The sequence below is a fragment of the Coffea arabica genome, chromosome 4e, assembly GCF_036785885.1.
Source record: "Coffea arabica cultivar ET-39 chromosome 4e, Coffea Arabica ET-39 HiFi, whole genome shotgun sequence".
Taxonomy (NCBI): domain Eukaryota; kingdom Viridiplantae; phylum Streptophyta; class Magnoliopsida; order Gentianales; family Rubiaceae; genus Coffea; species Coffea arabica.
In genome coordinates, this window is record NC_092317.1 from 6,859,814 (window position 1) to 6,877,431 (window position 17,618).

General features: G+C 34.9%; 2 protein-coding genes across 2 annotated transcripts; one reads left to right on the forward strand and one right to left on the reverse strand.

Annotated features, from left to right (window-relative positions):
* Positions 1–185: 185 nt before the first annotated feature.
* On the forward strand, positions 186–4,680 carry LOC113741507 (isoaspartyl peptidase/L-asparaginase 1-like). The gene is made up of 4 exons (XM_027269039.2): positions 186–556; positions 1,356–1,589; positions 2,669–2,755; positions 3,990–4,680. The coding sequence occupies exons 1-4, from the start codon at positions 395–397 to the stop codon at positions 4,467–4,469; spliced, it is 963 nt and encodes a 320-aa protein (XP_027124840.1). The 5' UTR covers positions 186–394; the 3' UTR covers positions 4,470–4,680.
* A 713-nt stretch (positions 4,681–5,393) lies between these two features.
* On the reverse strand, positions 5,394–5,864 carry LOC140005433 (cytosolic sulfotransferase 14-like). Its single transcript, XM_072046414.1, has one exon. It carries the CDS (start codon positions 5,862–5,864, stop codon positions 5,394–5,396), a length of 471 nt encoding a protein of 156 aa, XP_071902515.1.
* Between the last annotated feature and the right edge of the window lie 11,754 nt (positions 5,865–17,618).

Consider the following 17,618-nt stretch of genomic DNA (forward strand, 5'->3'; position numbering starts at 1 on the left):
TCAAATATGGCAATGAGAATTTGTCGACTTTCATTTATCCGAATTTGGTGTGACAAATTTATGGGCAGGAAGTACAATTTGTGATAGTTTACAGGAGCAAATTGCAATTAATCCCCAGAAATATTTTCTATGCGACCAATCGCGGAATCTCAGGATTCCAAGAATCCCAACAACTCCCATCAATGTCCGAGCGAATGAACGGATTCCACTTCCAACGGCGGGCTCCCTTTGACTTCTCCCTTTCCTTCCAGCAATGAATGCAAGAAGGACAAAACCCAGACACACAAAACACCTTACGAACGACAAAGAAAAAACGCGCACAACACACACTGGCGCACCGAACATCCACTTAGCTTAGTTTGAGAGGCGGGTAGACTGTGGAGAAGCAGTGGCAATGGGGTGGGCAATAGCATTGCACGGCGGCGCCGGTGACATCCCAAAAGATTTGCCACCAGAACGACGTAAACCCCGCGAAGCCACCCTTCGCCGCTGCTTAGAGATCGGAGTTGCAGCTCTCAAAGCCCACAAATCTGCCTTGGATGTTGTTGAACTTGTGGTATCGTTATATTTATTCACTCGTTCATATATATTGATAATCATGAGCAAATCTTTTTGTCGGTTTAGTTTTTTGTCTTTGTTTGCTTTTCTTTTTTTTCTTTTGAAGTGGAGTGGCAACAAATTTTTGTTTAGTATCCATTTTAGATCACATTTCAACATTTCTTAGCATGAAAATTGCATCATGCTTTTTTCCTTGAGAGTTGATCTGAACTTAAGGATTGTTTATTTTTTTGCTATCTTTTGTTGTTTTAATAGGCATCTATGAAGCACCCAAGCTCCCCTAACAATGCCTTTTATGCGTTTGTTCTTCAGTTTATAGTGCATATCGACAACCTAATTTGTTGCAAAGGACAGAAGTGCCATGAGATGAGATGCTAGCTAGGTGTTTACTCTGTTTCATGTATTTTTATAACAATTGAGCTAGTGTGTGTCATTTTGTCTGCGTGTGTCCGCGTGGTGGTTCTGTTTGTAACTATTGAAAATCTGGGCTGTTTACGGGCTTTGCGTTGAACAATCTTGTTTTAGTAGCATAATTCGTATTCTATATGGTTATATTCATAGTGACTTTATAGAAATTTGTCTCATTCACTACGTTCTACCTATAGAATTTGGCAAATATGCCTCTGAACACAGGATGCTATGATAATGTAATGATTGGTTTTGAAAAAGTTAGAAGATAATGGTTTCTTAAAACCAACAAAGGATATTACTGTTTTATGGAATTACTGCTTCTCATGTAGTTTTGATTATCTTATTTACTGTTTCATGGATTTTTTTTTTCTTGACTTGGTGAACAGGTACGGGAACTGGAAAATTGTCCACACTTCAATGCTGGCAGAGGATCTGTACTGACAACAGATGGCACTGTGGAAATGGAAGCTTCTATCATGGATGGTAAAACGAAAAATTGTGGAGCTGTTTCTGGTCTTACCACGGTTGTCAATGCCATTTCTCTAGCCAGGCTGGTCATGGAGAAGACTCCTCATATATACCTTGCATTTGATGGAGCAGAGGCTTTCGCCCGGGAACAAGTATGTGAATCCTCGTAAAAATATCTGTATCTTTTTCTTTTTCTTGTTAACCATCCAGACACAAATGCTAGGGCTTTCCAGTTGTATAAACTCTGTGCCAGTTGCGATTTGCATACTTCTGCTATTGCTGAAAACTCATCCATAGAGGTGGCTCATTAGGATTAGATTTTGTTTCCACTTGATTCAGTAGATGGAATTGATATTACCAAATGAAAGAAAAAAAAGTAGACCACATTTATGGGTTTGCCTTCTCACAAATGTTTGCATTTTCGTCCTTGTATCCGTGTGACTTCTTTTAAAATAAAGATTCATTCTGTGGAGTAACTTCAATTTGACTCTATTGGATGTATGGTACTTTGAGATTAGAATATCTGGTGAGAATAATTCTACCTCATATTTTTCTTCTTATCTAATCTCACTTGCATTAACCCTCAGATATTAGCAGATTTGTAAACCATTTTTTATTCTGTTATGATGATCTTTATTGATGTTTGTCATTTGTTGTTTTATAGTCTTTTAGAGATTCTAACTTTGTGTTCTCTTCTACACTCATGGGTATGCAGGCGGGGAGGGACACAAAGATCTATATTTTTCCTCAAATAGTTCATATATAAACTGTAGATTATTCTTGGCTAAATAAAGGCAAATCTAGAAACGAAAGGAAGTATGAAATGATTTGTTTGCAACCATCATTGTCACCTCATTGTTTCTTGTAGTACTATGGATGCTTTACTAGCTGTAAAGTCTGGTGTATGTCACCCATTTTTCTGGACTTGAATTTGTCCTTCATGGTGAATATTCCTTACTGTTGCAGATATTAATTTTCTTTATGTCCAGTCTTAATGGTTCCTTATTATTGTTTTCCCGTTGGTTTTTTCAATTTCCCACCAACAATATTTATCCTTTTTCCATCATTAAGAGCAGTTGCTGAACAATTTCTTTTACATCATTGGATCTGTGATGAGTAGTTTAGTTGTACTTCTAGACAGTATCTTTCCTTTTCCAGTACTGTTTTTAACTGAAACAAAAATGGTTGCCTCAATTATATTAGTTTTGAAAAAATTGCAATATGCCTTTAGGGGGTTGAAACTGTAGACTCGAGCCATTTCATCACTCCTGAAAACATTGAGAGGCTGAAGCAGGCAAGAGAAGCTAACAGAGTTCAGGTATGGTTCTACAATCTTTTGGTCACAAATTTTGCCAGAAGTCCATAATTGATTTTAGCTCACAATATTCTGACTCTACATGCTTCAGATACATGATTTTCTGTGTCTTTGTATGTTCAATCATAAGGAATTTTCCTGCAACCACGGCCAAGTGGGGACAGTCAGTTCTATATTCTTGAAGTTGTGGTTTAATCTTGCTCTTCCTCCTGATGGACCCATGAACGAAAAATCTGAAAAAGACGATCTTATTTATGAAAGCTTCTTTTTAGGTTATGCGTTTACTTCTTATAGAATAAATATTGACATAGTTCTCATTCTGGTATCTAAGAACAGTGTGGAATCTGTTCTAACAGTAAAATATATGATGCTTGAAGTGCCTACTCATATGACTTCAAATTATCTTTTTGAGCGAGATTCCAGTGTAGTAGGTTTCTGCCAGGCCCTTGTGTACTGATTTACTGCCTTGGGCCCCATGCACCTTGTGTAGATGTATTAAGAAAGTGAATCAGAAGTATTTGGGTTTCAGTTTCTGAAAAGAATGTGGAAAGGTTCACTTCATAAATTACTTCTGGGCAAATATGTCGATATGGTGAAACTTAACCCCAAATTCTGTTGGTTTGTGAGGATACATGATAAAGGATTAGTACATTACTCCTAGGTTTGTTAAACCTAGTATTTTGGCATATAATGTATCCTATGATACCTTCTTATTTTGAATTAATTAACATACTAATGAAATGGCCCAAATACATCAAATGAAAGGTGAACATACTTGCAGAGTGGCAAACACATTAGCAAAGATTTATGCTTATATGCAATATGAATTTCACTTGGATTCTTATTGAAGCAATGGGTTTTTTAGTTAGAAAAGAGCTTCTAGGCATTGATCACCATACTTTTGGAGAATAAACCCATGGTCTTCATTCATGAATTGTTGGGTAGTCTTGTTTTGAGAATTGGTTAGCCAATTTAGCTCAAGATATCAGTTGTGCTTAAAGTTTTTGATTGCATACAATTCTTATTTCAAGGATAAAGAGAAATTTTGGACTCTTCTCCACTGATTGGTCTTAAGTGAGAAAGATTACATAAATGATGCTGTAGGACAATTTGGAATTTAAGATGACTTAAAAAGGAGAAACTAATAAGATAATATGGTATGCATAAATAACCAGTTTTATGTTCAAAGTTTACCTTTGCTTGAATTGAAACTGCTAATCCTTCTGCACATTCCCAGATAGACTATACCCAACCTATTAAAAAAGCTCCAAAGATAGCACCAGTTCCAGAGGGGGACCAAATTGGTACTGTTGGATGCGTGGCCATTGATACACAGGGGAATTTAGCTACTGCTACTTCTACTGGTGGGTTAGTCAACAAGATGGTGGGTAGAATTGGTGACACTCCCATCATTGGCACAGGGACATATGCCAACCATTTGTGTGCAGTTTCGGCTACTGGCAAAGGTGAATCCATAATTCGTGCTACTGTTGGTAGAGATGTGGCTGCTCTCATGGAGTATAAAGGGCTCTCACTCGAGGATGCTGCAGCTTATGTTGTTGAGGAAGGTGCACCAAAGGGCACTGTCGGCTTGGTTGCTGTGTCTGCCACAGGCGAAGTAACCATGCCATATAATACAACTGGTATGTTTAGAGCTTGTGCAACAGAAGCTGGTCATACTGAACTCGGAATTTGGAGTAGTGAGTCAAATGAGTAAATGATATTGAGTAATCGCTTTTGTTGGTGTTTGAGTTCCAACAACTTACTACAATGTAGACCTATTGTTGCGGATTGAGATGTGATGTTTGTGTCTGCTAAAATGTTTTTGCAGATTGATAGATTTTCATCCTGGCATATAATGGTGCTTCTTGTGATACTTTGCCTTCTGATAGGATATGGAATTCTGTTGTGCTGCTGTCAGTTTTCAATCTCCGGGGTCAAAAAATCAGTCTAGAAAACCTTCATGCCTCATCAGCTTCATGATTCTCAATTTTTACACCAAACCTCCGCCTCATCGAGTATTGCGAACGATTCTGCTCAAATTTGACGCTTTATTGAGGGTCGCCGCCTCAAATAACTACGATTAGGGGCACATTACATAGTCTGTTGACAGATCCATTCTGCACAGGCATTCATTGCCAACTCTAAACTATTTTATCACTGTCCTCATAGTCCAACTTCAAAGATTTTTTTGACCAATTTTTTTAGTTCTTAATATTTTTTACTTGCACCATGTCAATTATATATAAAATCAGTTTTCAATTCTTAAGCGGCTAAAATGATAACTTGATTAAGTTACTTCTCTATTCCCTTTTTTTTTTTTTTTGAGAGAAAGTAATGATCTATGAATTCAAAAGCCTGGCTGTCCTCTCTAGTCCTTTGAGCAGGTCCCTACTCCAGACTTCAGCTCTATATTTCTTGGACTTAATGACTTGATTTGGTGAACTCATCTGTCTCCTCAAATGAAGATTGAGAGTGAAAAGAAATGCTTGATGGTTTGCACTTTTTAGAGCTGGTTTCTCTGAAATGATCACTTCGAGAAAACAAGAAAAACATCCTAACGTGGGGGAGAAAAGTTGGAATTAATTAACCCTTCAAAAATTTTACGTTGTAATTGAAAGCATGCAGGAAAACCAATTAACTAACTCAAGTTTTTGTTGACGAACATCAAAAAGAAAAGGTAAAATTGGCAATTGTTCTCTGGATCCATCTTGCCAGACTTGTTCACTTCCATATTCTCAAGACTCTCAAACCTACACAGCTCAGCAATATCTTCAATCAACCCATTATTCTCTTCCTCACTGGGAAAAGGAAAATCTAGGAACTTAGCAATCTCTTTCAGACCCAATATTGTATCCCTTTTAAGACCCTCGTATTTGAGAAACAGTACCTTCTCAGGGTTCTTTGAACTTGCATTCCAATATCCCAGCCTTTGGTCCCAAAAGGGCCCAAAAAATTGTTTCCCCTGGAGAAATAACTCGAGAGCTTCATCAAATGCAATGCCTTTCTTTGCCGTAACCTCATTTTGTTGCATAAATTGCCATAAGGAGATAAACTGGTCCAAAGGGTTCCTACAAAGATATATAATCGAAAGCAGAACTTGGGAGGGCATGATATGGAATGTGAGTTGACAGAATTAAAGGACCAAAGAGAAGTAGTGTTACTTCTACTTCTACTTCTAAGATGATCAAGATCAATCTCACATTTTTTGAGATAGAGTTGCCACTCGAAAGGCACCAGTGCATGAGGGCTTGTGCTTTTAATCAAAGCATAACGGCTACGGTTAACAATGCTAAAAAAACAATGGCTTTCAACCATGTTGTGCCTGCTTTGGGCCAGGTTGCCAAGAGGATATCATTGTTCTTCGACTGGAAGGCTATTGCAGGTTGAAGCATAGATTCGGGGCACCAAAAGCCATTGAATTGCAGCATAAACCTACCATTAAAGCTTCTCTCTCTTGGAAGTGACACTTCTCGAGTTTGATCATCATCATCACATTCTTCTTTACGTTCGGAACTAATGTTGTGGACTGAAACCTGCGATTCATTCTCCATGAATAAGTTAATTAACAAAAGGCTAGTGACTCAAGCCTAAAGAGGAGAAGTCTATGCTTGAAAGGTGATTGGCAGCGAGAACTTAATTAGAAGTTCGTATGTCTCTTATATAAAAGTATATAATGCTAGAATACCTTTAAAAAAAAAAGACAAAAATCATAAATTTTGTCCGGAGATATTTCAGCTAAAGTTTTTGTCTTTTTGAAACTTTTGCAACCATTGTAACCGTCACACAATCAATTCAAGAAAAAGTCTTTTGACAATGGTAATGTTTATTACTTTTGTGACAATGTTAAAAAATGTGAAATTTAGCTGTCGGGGCAACTCTGGATGGTTCATGTGGAGGGAAGGCCATTGATGTAATGCCTCTTTCTGTTGTTGCTTTATAACGGGTGTCTAAGCCATCCAAAAGCACGTCCATTGGACCATTGCACAATTTTTCTCTCCCTCAGTTAATCTTCAATGAATTACCAAACGTGGGGTTGTGGCCCTTAACTCTTTCTCTGCTTTCCCCTTTTCAAGTGACTATACCAAAACATTCCTTTGGGCTGGATGTTTCTCAACCTGAGTTAAGCCGAACCAAATTCTTGTATTTCAGGATGCCCAGGGAGATCCAATCGTACCGACAGAATTCGCGGCAAACAATCACGAAATAAAAGATGAACCCCGGAAAAGAAAACTCGGAAAAAAAAAAAGATCATTCGTTACGATTTGATCTACATCACGACTCCAATAGCGTAGAAACTCGTACTAAAAATTACATATTTACAATTTAACAGATTCAATAGATTGGAAAAATTATAGACAAATCTGAAATTCAAAAAATTAAGAGTTGTACAGATCGTTGCAACTCCTTCTGTGCATGTTACAATCGCTAATCAACGGTTTTACACTTCAATAAGGGTTAATATCAGAAACCTCCCTTGAGGTTTCTTCTAATCACATCTAGCACCCCTCATGTTTTTGAAATCACACTTAGCACCCCTAGAATGACAACTTTGGTATCTTGTCAGCCCCTCTATTTGAAAATGGTAGTAAAAAATGAATTGTAGGAGAGAGACTTTATTTTTGTTCCACTTTTACCCAAAGCCCAAAATGATTAGTGAATTTTAGAAGATAAAAATAGAAATAAATAGGCATATGATATTAATTTAGAAGCTGTGGGTGTAAAAGTGTAATAAAAAGAATGTTATAACTAATTATCAGAGATTTTGGCGATATAGAGATGCATAACTAATTATGGACCTGGGGCCGGAACGGTTGCACTCCGGAAGCTTGTGTGCATTTTGCACACGGTGTAACATCATTTGTACACGTTGTAACACTAAAACAACAGCGAGTAATTATACTATCTTTAACAGCAGTAACCGTCCCTGCCCCTTCTCCACTAATTACATAGTCCATGATACTACATTGGATCAGTCTAGTAACATGATACGTAAGCCTTATATTGCAATCCAATTCTGAACAAAAACACCATCTACAACTAGTTGTTTAAATGGTGAGGATTGCAATGCACAAAACTATACACAAGTAGTTCTAAGATTAGTCAAACAGCACCATAAGTGGCAGGAAATATAAATCAGATGCACATTGCACCACTTATCAAAAAATTGTCCACAAAAGCTAACATTGCTTCAGTATTGCTGGGAGCTAAGAAAACTAGTACCTAAACTACTTCAGATACCAAAAGCAAGGATTGCGGGGAACCTTTAGCACTCTCAAAACATCATAGAGAAACTGCTGGTAATAGTGTTAGAGGCCACTATTGCAGCAGTATTAATGCTAACAGAAGTTTCGGCTTGAGATCCACCATTTAGAGTAGCTTGAGCATTTGGTACAAAGGGAATTATACCTTGCTTGTTTACAGCAGCATTGGTTTTCATTGAAGGTCTTCCTCTTTGCATCAGAAAAGAACAAATTTAAACTTTTTTGCAGCAAAACTTTAAATTACTCCAGTAGTGCACTACTTCTGAATTTTGCAGCAGCAATGTATGACATTATAATGCTTACCCTCTTAGTAGAAGTGCTTGTGCTAGCCTGCAAATTAACTTGCACATTGACAGCTGCATCTTGTTGGCGAAAACTTGGATTACTCCCCTGACTTGAAACAACCACTGGCACATTTCCTTGTACATGATCCTAGATCACAGAAGACATGATAAACAAGTTAATAATATGTGCAACATATATACTTTGGTACATGATCAGATTGAACTTAGTTACCCAAAGCACAGCCCCTGCCAATCCCGTGTTAGCTATGCCTCTACCAGGCATTCCTCTCCTTAGAGCACCCTGCAATGTAACAACTTCAAAATTGAGCATATAATTATCTAGCTCCCACAAGTTAGCTAATATTTTGTGATTATCAGGACAAATTTGGTCCCTTTTACATGTATACATAGTCAAGTAACTAACACCTAACGTGATGTATATTTTTGTAAACTAATTGTACCTCATAAATCACCCTGTGTAAAGTACTCACAGATAAGCAAGAACTACTCATACAAGTAAAATTACATATCTACTATAGGGAAATGCACAAATTGATCAAAGGGCTAAATAACCATTCGAAATTTATGCGTATACATGCACTACCTTTTATAGATATACACAGTCAAGTAACTAACATCTAACATAATGTACATTTTTGTAAACTGATCGTACATCATACATCACCCCTTGTAAAGTACTCATAAACAAACAAGGACTACTCATACGAGCAAAATTACACATCTACTATAGGGAAATGCATAAATTGATCAAAGGGCTAAATAACCATTCCAAATTATGCGTACCATTACACTACCTTTTATAGATATACATAATCAAGTAACTAAGATCTAACATAGTGTACATATTTGTAAATTGATTGTACCTCATAAATCACCTCGTGTAAGGTGTTTATAGGCAAATTGTGTGCCAAAACAATGGCATTTTTGTTATTTTCTGGTTTCCAATAATTTTTCTTATTCATTATTTTTTTCCAGCATTTCCCCGCTTAAAAATTTGCCTGGTGTTGGTGGTTTTTGGGTAATTTCTCACCTTTTGATTAGGACAACCTGTCACATCCTACTGCCAGGGGTGCTAAGTGTGATTTCAAAAACATGGGGGGTACTAGATGTGATTAGAAGAAACCTCAGGGGAGGTTTCTGATATTAACCCCTTCAATAATGATGATAAGCTCTGTCAAAATACATTCAAGAAAACTCTCCCTAAGCAAACTTGAGAGAAACTTTATTAGAAAAAATAGAATAAAATGAAAAGGAGAGACTTTATTAGAAAAAAACAGAATAAAACGAAACGAGATTCATGTGTATGGTCTTCCTCCTGAGGGAAGGCCTTTGAAAAGAGGGGAAAAGGCAGAAAGAAGTTGAAGAAGAGGAGGTTACGTTAAAGTTCTTGGTCAAGAAAGCATGGTATGGTTTCTACGTGCTGCCTGATTTTCAACAAGCTAGTCACCAAACGGTTGGTGATCTACATTAAACGCTCAAAGTCCGTCCAATTTTTTTTTTGGTCCAATTTTCTGATTTCATTTATGGACAACACTGTTAGATGCCAATGAGTACTACACAGCTAAGATCCAGCCAATTAAACGAAACTCAATATGATGAAGGGTTTGGCTAACAAGTGTCTCGGGGCATCTATTAAAATAGGTTCAGATGTCAATCATTTTGATAAGAATAAAATTAATTTAAAAAATATTTAAATATGGGGAAGATAATAAATATGAGTATATGTATTCATATGATAAATGAGATGTAATTTAATTATATTAATGAGTGTTTTAAGAGAAACTTGATAAAAAAAAAATTCTATGATTAATTAATGGAAGATGTCATGGCTTTCAAGAGCTATACTACATTTTAATTGTATGATAAATTTTATTATCGGTCAGTATAAAAATTATTTTACACTAGCGGATTTGAATATGTGTCACTTGTAAAAAGCGAATTTAAAGTTTGAGTGAATGTATGTCATACATTTGGATCAGTGAACAAACAAAAAATTTACCATAACAATGTAACAAGTTGATAGAATATGCAACAACTATTTTTTTTTTTTTTGTAACAAGAAAGAATACAACACACTAATAAAAAATTGTATATGAAGACATGATATTCTAATTGCTAGTTTTGGAACATAAAAGTTGGAATACTCAAAAGAAAAAGGAAAAAAAAAGGACTAAAAACCAGAACATGTAATTCAACGAATTTTATTTGTCATGTAATCGCCCTTCAAATTCCTAAGAACGACTATATTTTACAAAATCCAAAATAGAACTTATAGACTTGGAACGATGGAGCAAAACATCATGATTTCCTTTGTTATAGTAATCAACACTTGGTATCTTTGAGAAGAACATTCCTGTGGAAAAAAACTGTTTTTGTCGTGATTATTCAACTAATTATGTGATTTGGTCCCATACCACACCTAGTCAAAGACAGGGTGATAAGAATAGGCTAATCAGTTGGACTCTCATATGTAATTAAGAAGATCCTCGGCAGCCAATTCAAAATTTGAAACGAATCGATCACAATTATGGTCCATCATTATCGTAAAAGAGACAGCGAAAAAGCAACAGTAAAGTGAGGTTAAGAGGTGATTTCGCATTCATGCAACGTTAAAAGAGGTCTACAGGCATGTCTTATTGACAACAGCCTTTGTTCCCCCATGTTAGCAAAATAATGTGACATTGTCGTCATTTTCCACTATCTTCCATCCAAGCAACGATATAGCATGAGGTTCAAAGATTACCATTCCCACCTTCATTATCACTCTAATGAATTTTAGGTATGCTTGTTGGCATATGTCTTTAAAATTGTTTCAAAATATCATTTTGATACCCAATGTTTTTTTTTTTTTTTTTGTGCAGAGCCTTGCTCCAAGGATACACAGCAAGGTAGCACATGGGAATCAATCACGAGACCTGCTGATAACTACCAGATTATGAAATCAGTCGGACTCACCAGTTGGACTACCCGCGGAGGCTGATACCTAACGCTTGCAGGATAGAATTTTTGTAACGGGTATCTAATGGACATTTATTATTATACTAACTTTACATCTAACTTGCTATTTGATTGTACAAGTATACGTCTATTGCCTCCATTGCAGTCATGCACTTGTTCAATTTGTATTAGCCTAAAACATTCGTACCTGAAATCCAATATTTATGAATGGCTAGTGATCTCATGTTAGACAAGCACAATATTACTCTTGGCATACCACATAAACTAGGAATTACACAACTTGAAAGAAGAAACTTTTAATTTATTAATATTAATGGAGATTCTAAGGGGAAAAAGCCAACTTTTAATTACCCAAATCCACATAAGATTTTATAGAAGCTCCAACAACCTATCACCTCCTCGAGAGCTGATTCTGATTAGCATCAGGAGATGGGCTACAAAATTATTAGAATTGAAACAACTCTGCACCTAACTTATATTAATAGCAAACCAAACTTTTTCTTTACTATTAAAGTTCATAGAGAAATGAGAGGCTACCAAGTAGCACATCATGGGATTTAAGAAGGAAAAATGGATGAAGCCAACCACAAAAAAAACAAGAAACCACATACTTATTTTGGATAAACCGAAAGTGGCTAGTAGTATCTCAATGGGGGGCACATGGCTTGGTCCCTTTTTTTTAGACGAAAAAGGCTCATCTCTTATCTTAGCTTCACAATATGTCATCCGTGCCCTAAGTCGCTTACTATAATTCTTATAAATCGTCTATCAATTGTAATTTATTTAAACTCGAGTGCTTGTGTTGCCACAAGCACCAAGTCCTCACCACGGACTCAAGAACATGATAATACATTGTTTGCTCCCGTAGCAGGTGCATGCACTAAACTAACAATAAGGACTGTTCTTGGGGGGTGTCTTGTCCACAATTGTCTCGAATGCCCATAGAATAAAAGGGGGAAAAATAAACTAAAAAGAGAGGTAGTAGCTATCACAGTTTGAATTATTTCTCATGTTAGGAATCTTCAATTCACATTCACTCCTTGTCTGTCACAGAGTTGGTCTAAACTCACATGTTGTGTACAAGCATAAAGACAATTCTTGTGGGACAATACTCACATGTCCAGAGAAAGTAACCGTTGCACCAATTTCTCGATAGGAATAAATATAAACGGGTCGGTAGTACCAGCATCATCAGGTGAAATTGCAGCATGGGGCAGTATTCGAATACATTAATTTGCTAGTAGCAGGAGTAATGGACAGAATAATAAATTAGTACTTGCTCACTGATTTTAAGTATTAGAAATATTTTGCACTACTTGCTTACACCATTACATAGTTTTCACACATCTTCGTTAAGAACTCTTTGATAATAATGTTTATGATATCTTTAAATTGAAAAATACTTTTGATAGACATAAATGATATATCTCAAGAAGTTTGATGAATTTAAATTGTCAAGGTTTTCCAAGAATTCAAATAAACATTTTCTGTAGACTGCCCAGTTGCTGGGAGGACACCTCCTTGTTAGAACTGGACCGACAAAACACCATGACACGATTGAGTTGTTCTTCCTCATTCGAAGTAATCCAAAGGCTTCGCTTGGCTGGGTTCAGACGTTGCATAAAGAGAGCAAAGGCAAGCAATTTTATACGTGATTCTTGGGAATTGATGCTTCGGAGAATTATAACTTGGAGATTGGTTAGCTATTAATGATTTTATAACTTGGAGTTGGTTAGCTATTAATCAAATGTAGATTTTAGCAATTGAACGCTATATTTGTTTGAGATATTCAAGAGATAGAAACAAAGTTTGGACTTTGAATGTTATATGTATAGGACCTCTAATTTACGTTACTAGAGCAGTCGCCATGCAAATTAATTCACGTAATAAACTCGAAATCATTTTATGTTAGGGAAAATGACTTGTTTCATTCTTCACATTTCGCAAAAATATTCTTTTCGTCCCTCACTTTTAAAATGAAGCAAATTCGTCCCTGACATTTAAAAATTAAAATTATTACATCCCTGAACTTAATTTTCAATCTGAGTCAAACCATTCAATAACCTAGTAATAAATTTCGAAAATAGAATTGATAGATCACTCGGTCAATTTCATCATATTCACATGACATTTATTAAACCAAAAAAATAAAAATTATAATATAAAAGGCCATTCTTTGTCTTGGAATAGTAGAGTTTTTTTTGGATAAATCTTTTCATATGCCGTTAGTATATCCGCTTGCAAATCTAAATGTGTATCATAAATATAAAATTTAGCGTTTAAATTTAAATTGAAATGATATGGTTGTACATAAAACTGTCAGTGTATACAATGATAATGTAGGAAAGATTAATCTTTCTTTTTTATGTTATAATTTTTTATTTTTTATTTTTGGGTTCATTAAATTTTACATGAATATCAAGTTGAGTTAACCAAGTGATCTACCAATTACACTCCCAAAATTTCTAATCAGGTTGATTGGTGGTTTGATTCAGATTGAAATTTGGGTTCAGGGATGTAAGAACTTCAGTTTTTAAATGTCAAGGACGAAATTGCTTCGTTTTAAAAGTGAGGGACGAAAAGAATATTTTTGTAAAATGTGAAAGATGAAACCGATCATTTTCCCTTTATGTTACGATACGTATGTGTGTGTGTGTTTATATATATATATATATATATATATATATATCAAGAAGTTTGGAAAAACTACACGCCCGACCAAAAATTTCTAGACCTACGATCGAGAGAGAAGGCGTGATCCTCTTTAATCCATCTTCAACCAGCTAGGTTTAGTTGCTGACGGGTGTCGAGTCTGTGCAATAATAAATGCCTGCTCAAATAAAGTATAAATTTTGTATACAATGGTTAGTAGGGTCGAATCCATAGGAACTGGGAAAATTTGTTTCTTCTCAATTTCAAAGTATGGGGGATTTTATAAAAATATAAAAATAAATAATTAACTAAGTTAAAGCAATGCACGAAAATATATATGAATGAATCAATAATAGATACGACGACTCTAGCCAAAGGTGTAATTTTTCAGACATGGTTCATTCAACTGATCATCGATGCAAAGATAATTCAATTGCTGATTAATAGATTAGTTATAGTTGGCATACACACGATAAACAACTAACTTTTCCTTACTTTATTGATAGCCAAAGTACGACCGTTGACTATTTCTCTAATCAAGAAACAACTCTGGTACGATCGTAGGGTTTAATTTCTCGATTGCATTAAGAATTAGAAAAGTCCAATCCTAACCAACAAACACGCTACAAGTGTTTGTTTAAATTAGATCATACGTTTCCCTAACATAGGACCAATCACTCTAGTCACCACTGGTATTTACTAATCAAACAATTACAGATTTAATGGATTAATTTGGCAGTATATTATTAGGTTAATTCGAATATCGGGCTGTTGACATTCAAATAATAAAACAATAATAAGAAGTTAAACCAGAATACGTGCAAATACCTATGAATAAAAAGAAATAAATAAAATTAATTCGATCTCACAGATATTTGAAATCACGCCTTCAAATTGGTCTTTGACTAGAAAAAGAAATTCATCTACTTTCTATTGAGAATAACCCACGCAATTCCATTAGTGAGAATTGCATGAAGTTCCACAATGGAATAAAGAAAACTTAAGGAAAGACGAATAGAGAGGCCAAGCGGCCATCCTTCTCCTCGTAGCAAAAGAGTCATGACTCTCTTTTTATTGTTTCTATCCTACGAAGCACTAATCAAATGGGATTCCGGCTTCCCTTCTTCTTCTTGTTTTCTAATTAATCTCAACTACTAATACTACTACTTCTCCTAGTAGTCACGTGTTTCGAGGAAAAGAAAAGACAAGGTAAACAATAATGCCTTTCTGGTCTTGTTTCCTGCTATTAGTAGACTACTATTATTTAGCCAAATCAAATTGGTCTAACAAATCATTTTATCCAAAAATGAAAGATCAATAATGACCATCTGATGAAACATCCGTGATCAGACTTTCCAGACTTCGACTCATGACTGGAAATTCCGCTTCAACTTCCGAGCTCTCCGGACATGCAAAGATTAAACTTTCACATGTCTACGCCGAACAACAGATTCAGTGGAAAATCACGCCTTTTAATTACTTTTTGCTTTAAATCACTACAAACAACACAATTACCAAAAATGAGCGTAATATTTGGTAAAATAAACGAGGAAAATAATAATAAAATTAATGATAAAAATGAAACTTATCAATTGCACATTAGGTGGTATTATCATGATCTTTTCTTTTGCTGTAGCTAGAGGTGGCATAGTTTGGATGACCCAGAGAATAGCTATAAAGTTAATTCACTCAAATTATTAGAGTATTAAAACTTTCACTAAGGTTGTAAGAATCAAATATCAACGCAAATATATACATATATTGATATATGGCAGAACGACTACTGATGAGATTATAATGACATTCGACTTCTGGGCACCTGCATTTCCCTCGGTTATCTTATTTTTGTTTGGTGTGTGTTCTTACGGAGGTGGTTGGGAAAATAGAACCTGTTGAGGTTAGGCAGGAGGGACATAGATTTGATGTTGTAGTTATCTTATCTTCTTTGTTTCTCTTCTATTTCTTGACAGTATTTTCTTTTTGGATATTCGTTTGATGGATTCCAGACATTCATTTATTTGCACAACCTAACCTCTAACATTATACAGTCGCGTTTGTTGTCTATTTACATTGAGTCACTTTTCTAGATGTAATTCAGCTTTTTCTTTCTAAATTAGGTCTTTCTAAATGATACCTACATTCGAATACACTCTAACTTCCGTAACTATCATTTGTATACATACACTAATAAATACTATCATACTTTTTTATATTTATATATTTTTTCTAATTAATTTTACGTTTAAAAAAATTTATCACTTAATGTATATTCTAACGAGTGACCAATAACCACCCGTTATATAGACTTTTCTAAATTAACTCTTGTTTGGCACTTGAATTTTTTGCTAAGTTTGTCTGTTATAAGTTTTTTAAAAATTTTAGCTACAGTAACCTCAAAAAATTTCTTAAAGTTTTTAAACTATACTCTTCAAAATATTCAAAAATTTACACACTTCAAAATTTTTTTAAAAAATTTCTATAGTAAACTACAGTAAAATTTTAGACAAACACTCAAAAAACTCACTTGCCAAACGGGACCAGCCTAATTAATGAGATCTCTCACATATAGATTTCGTAAGATTGTTTATTAAAAAAAAAAAAAGGAAAAGAAACTTAGGCAAAAAGCCAGCTTTAAACTAAAGTTTTCCAAACTAATCATTGTTGATATATCGAATCACAGCTGTAAACAAGCAGCCGTTGAAATTCTTTTAAGGGATATATAGTTATAGTCAAAGCACATGAAATACTTGATGACTCTTTAAATCAAAGCCAACTAAAAGGGAGAGTCCAATTCAATTTTTTATACCTCCATGTGTGTGTGTAAGCTCCAAATTTATTGTGCAGGTTCATCAAAAAACTTCATACCCTACATAAAGTGGACATTCTTGCCAAAACCCCACACCTCTTTATTGCGTACTCATACCATATAAACAAAGAAATGGGAGTATCAATCTACAAGTCATTGATTCACATTCGTTGCCTTCACAATTAAGTATGTACATAATTAATTGTTTGATTAACTAGCTAATAACCAAGGTACATGAGGGGAGAGTTGAATTGAGTGATAGGAGAGATAATGTAAGCAAAAGATTTTGAATTCAAGATCTTCAAAAAAAATTATGGAACGGAGAGAATAATATGTTTTGGCAGATTACTTGATTTGCATTACCTTTAATCATCATCAAGCAACTTTACACAATTCAATGAAATTGGAAATCTTGCAGGTGAGTTGATTGGCACCTAGCAACAAGTTTTTAGCACCGTACATCTTTACATTTCTTTTTTCCCCATTGCTATCTTACAAAATCTTCCTTTTGAATATGTAAATTGTGGTGTGTATGCGTGTTTTCATAATTAAAATCAATAGTAATTGATCCATCCATCACGGAGATAGTAGATTTTTATGCACGTGTACAAGCAAATATGTAGTTTCACGAGTATTTATACAATATATAAAGTTAGGAGTACTAGTCATTGGTGTAAATAATTTTGATTATTTTTCAAACTTCAAACTTCACCCTTATAGAAAAATTAATTTTTATCACCTAATCACATATTGTCATTATAACTACTCATAACCACCTTAATCTAACTACCAAATTACTATAACATTATAAACCAAGGTCCTTTAACGAAAAATTTATATCAATTCAATTTATGTAAAAAAAAAAACAAAATTGGTATAAA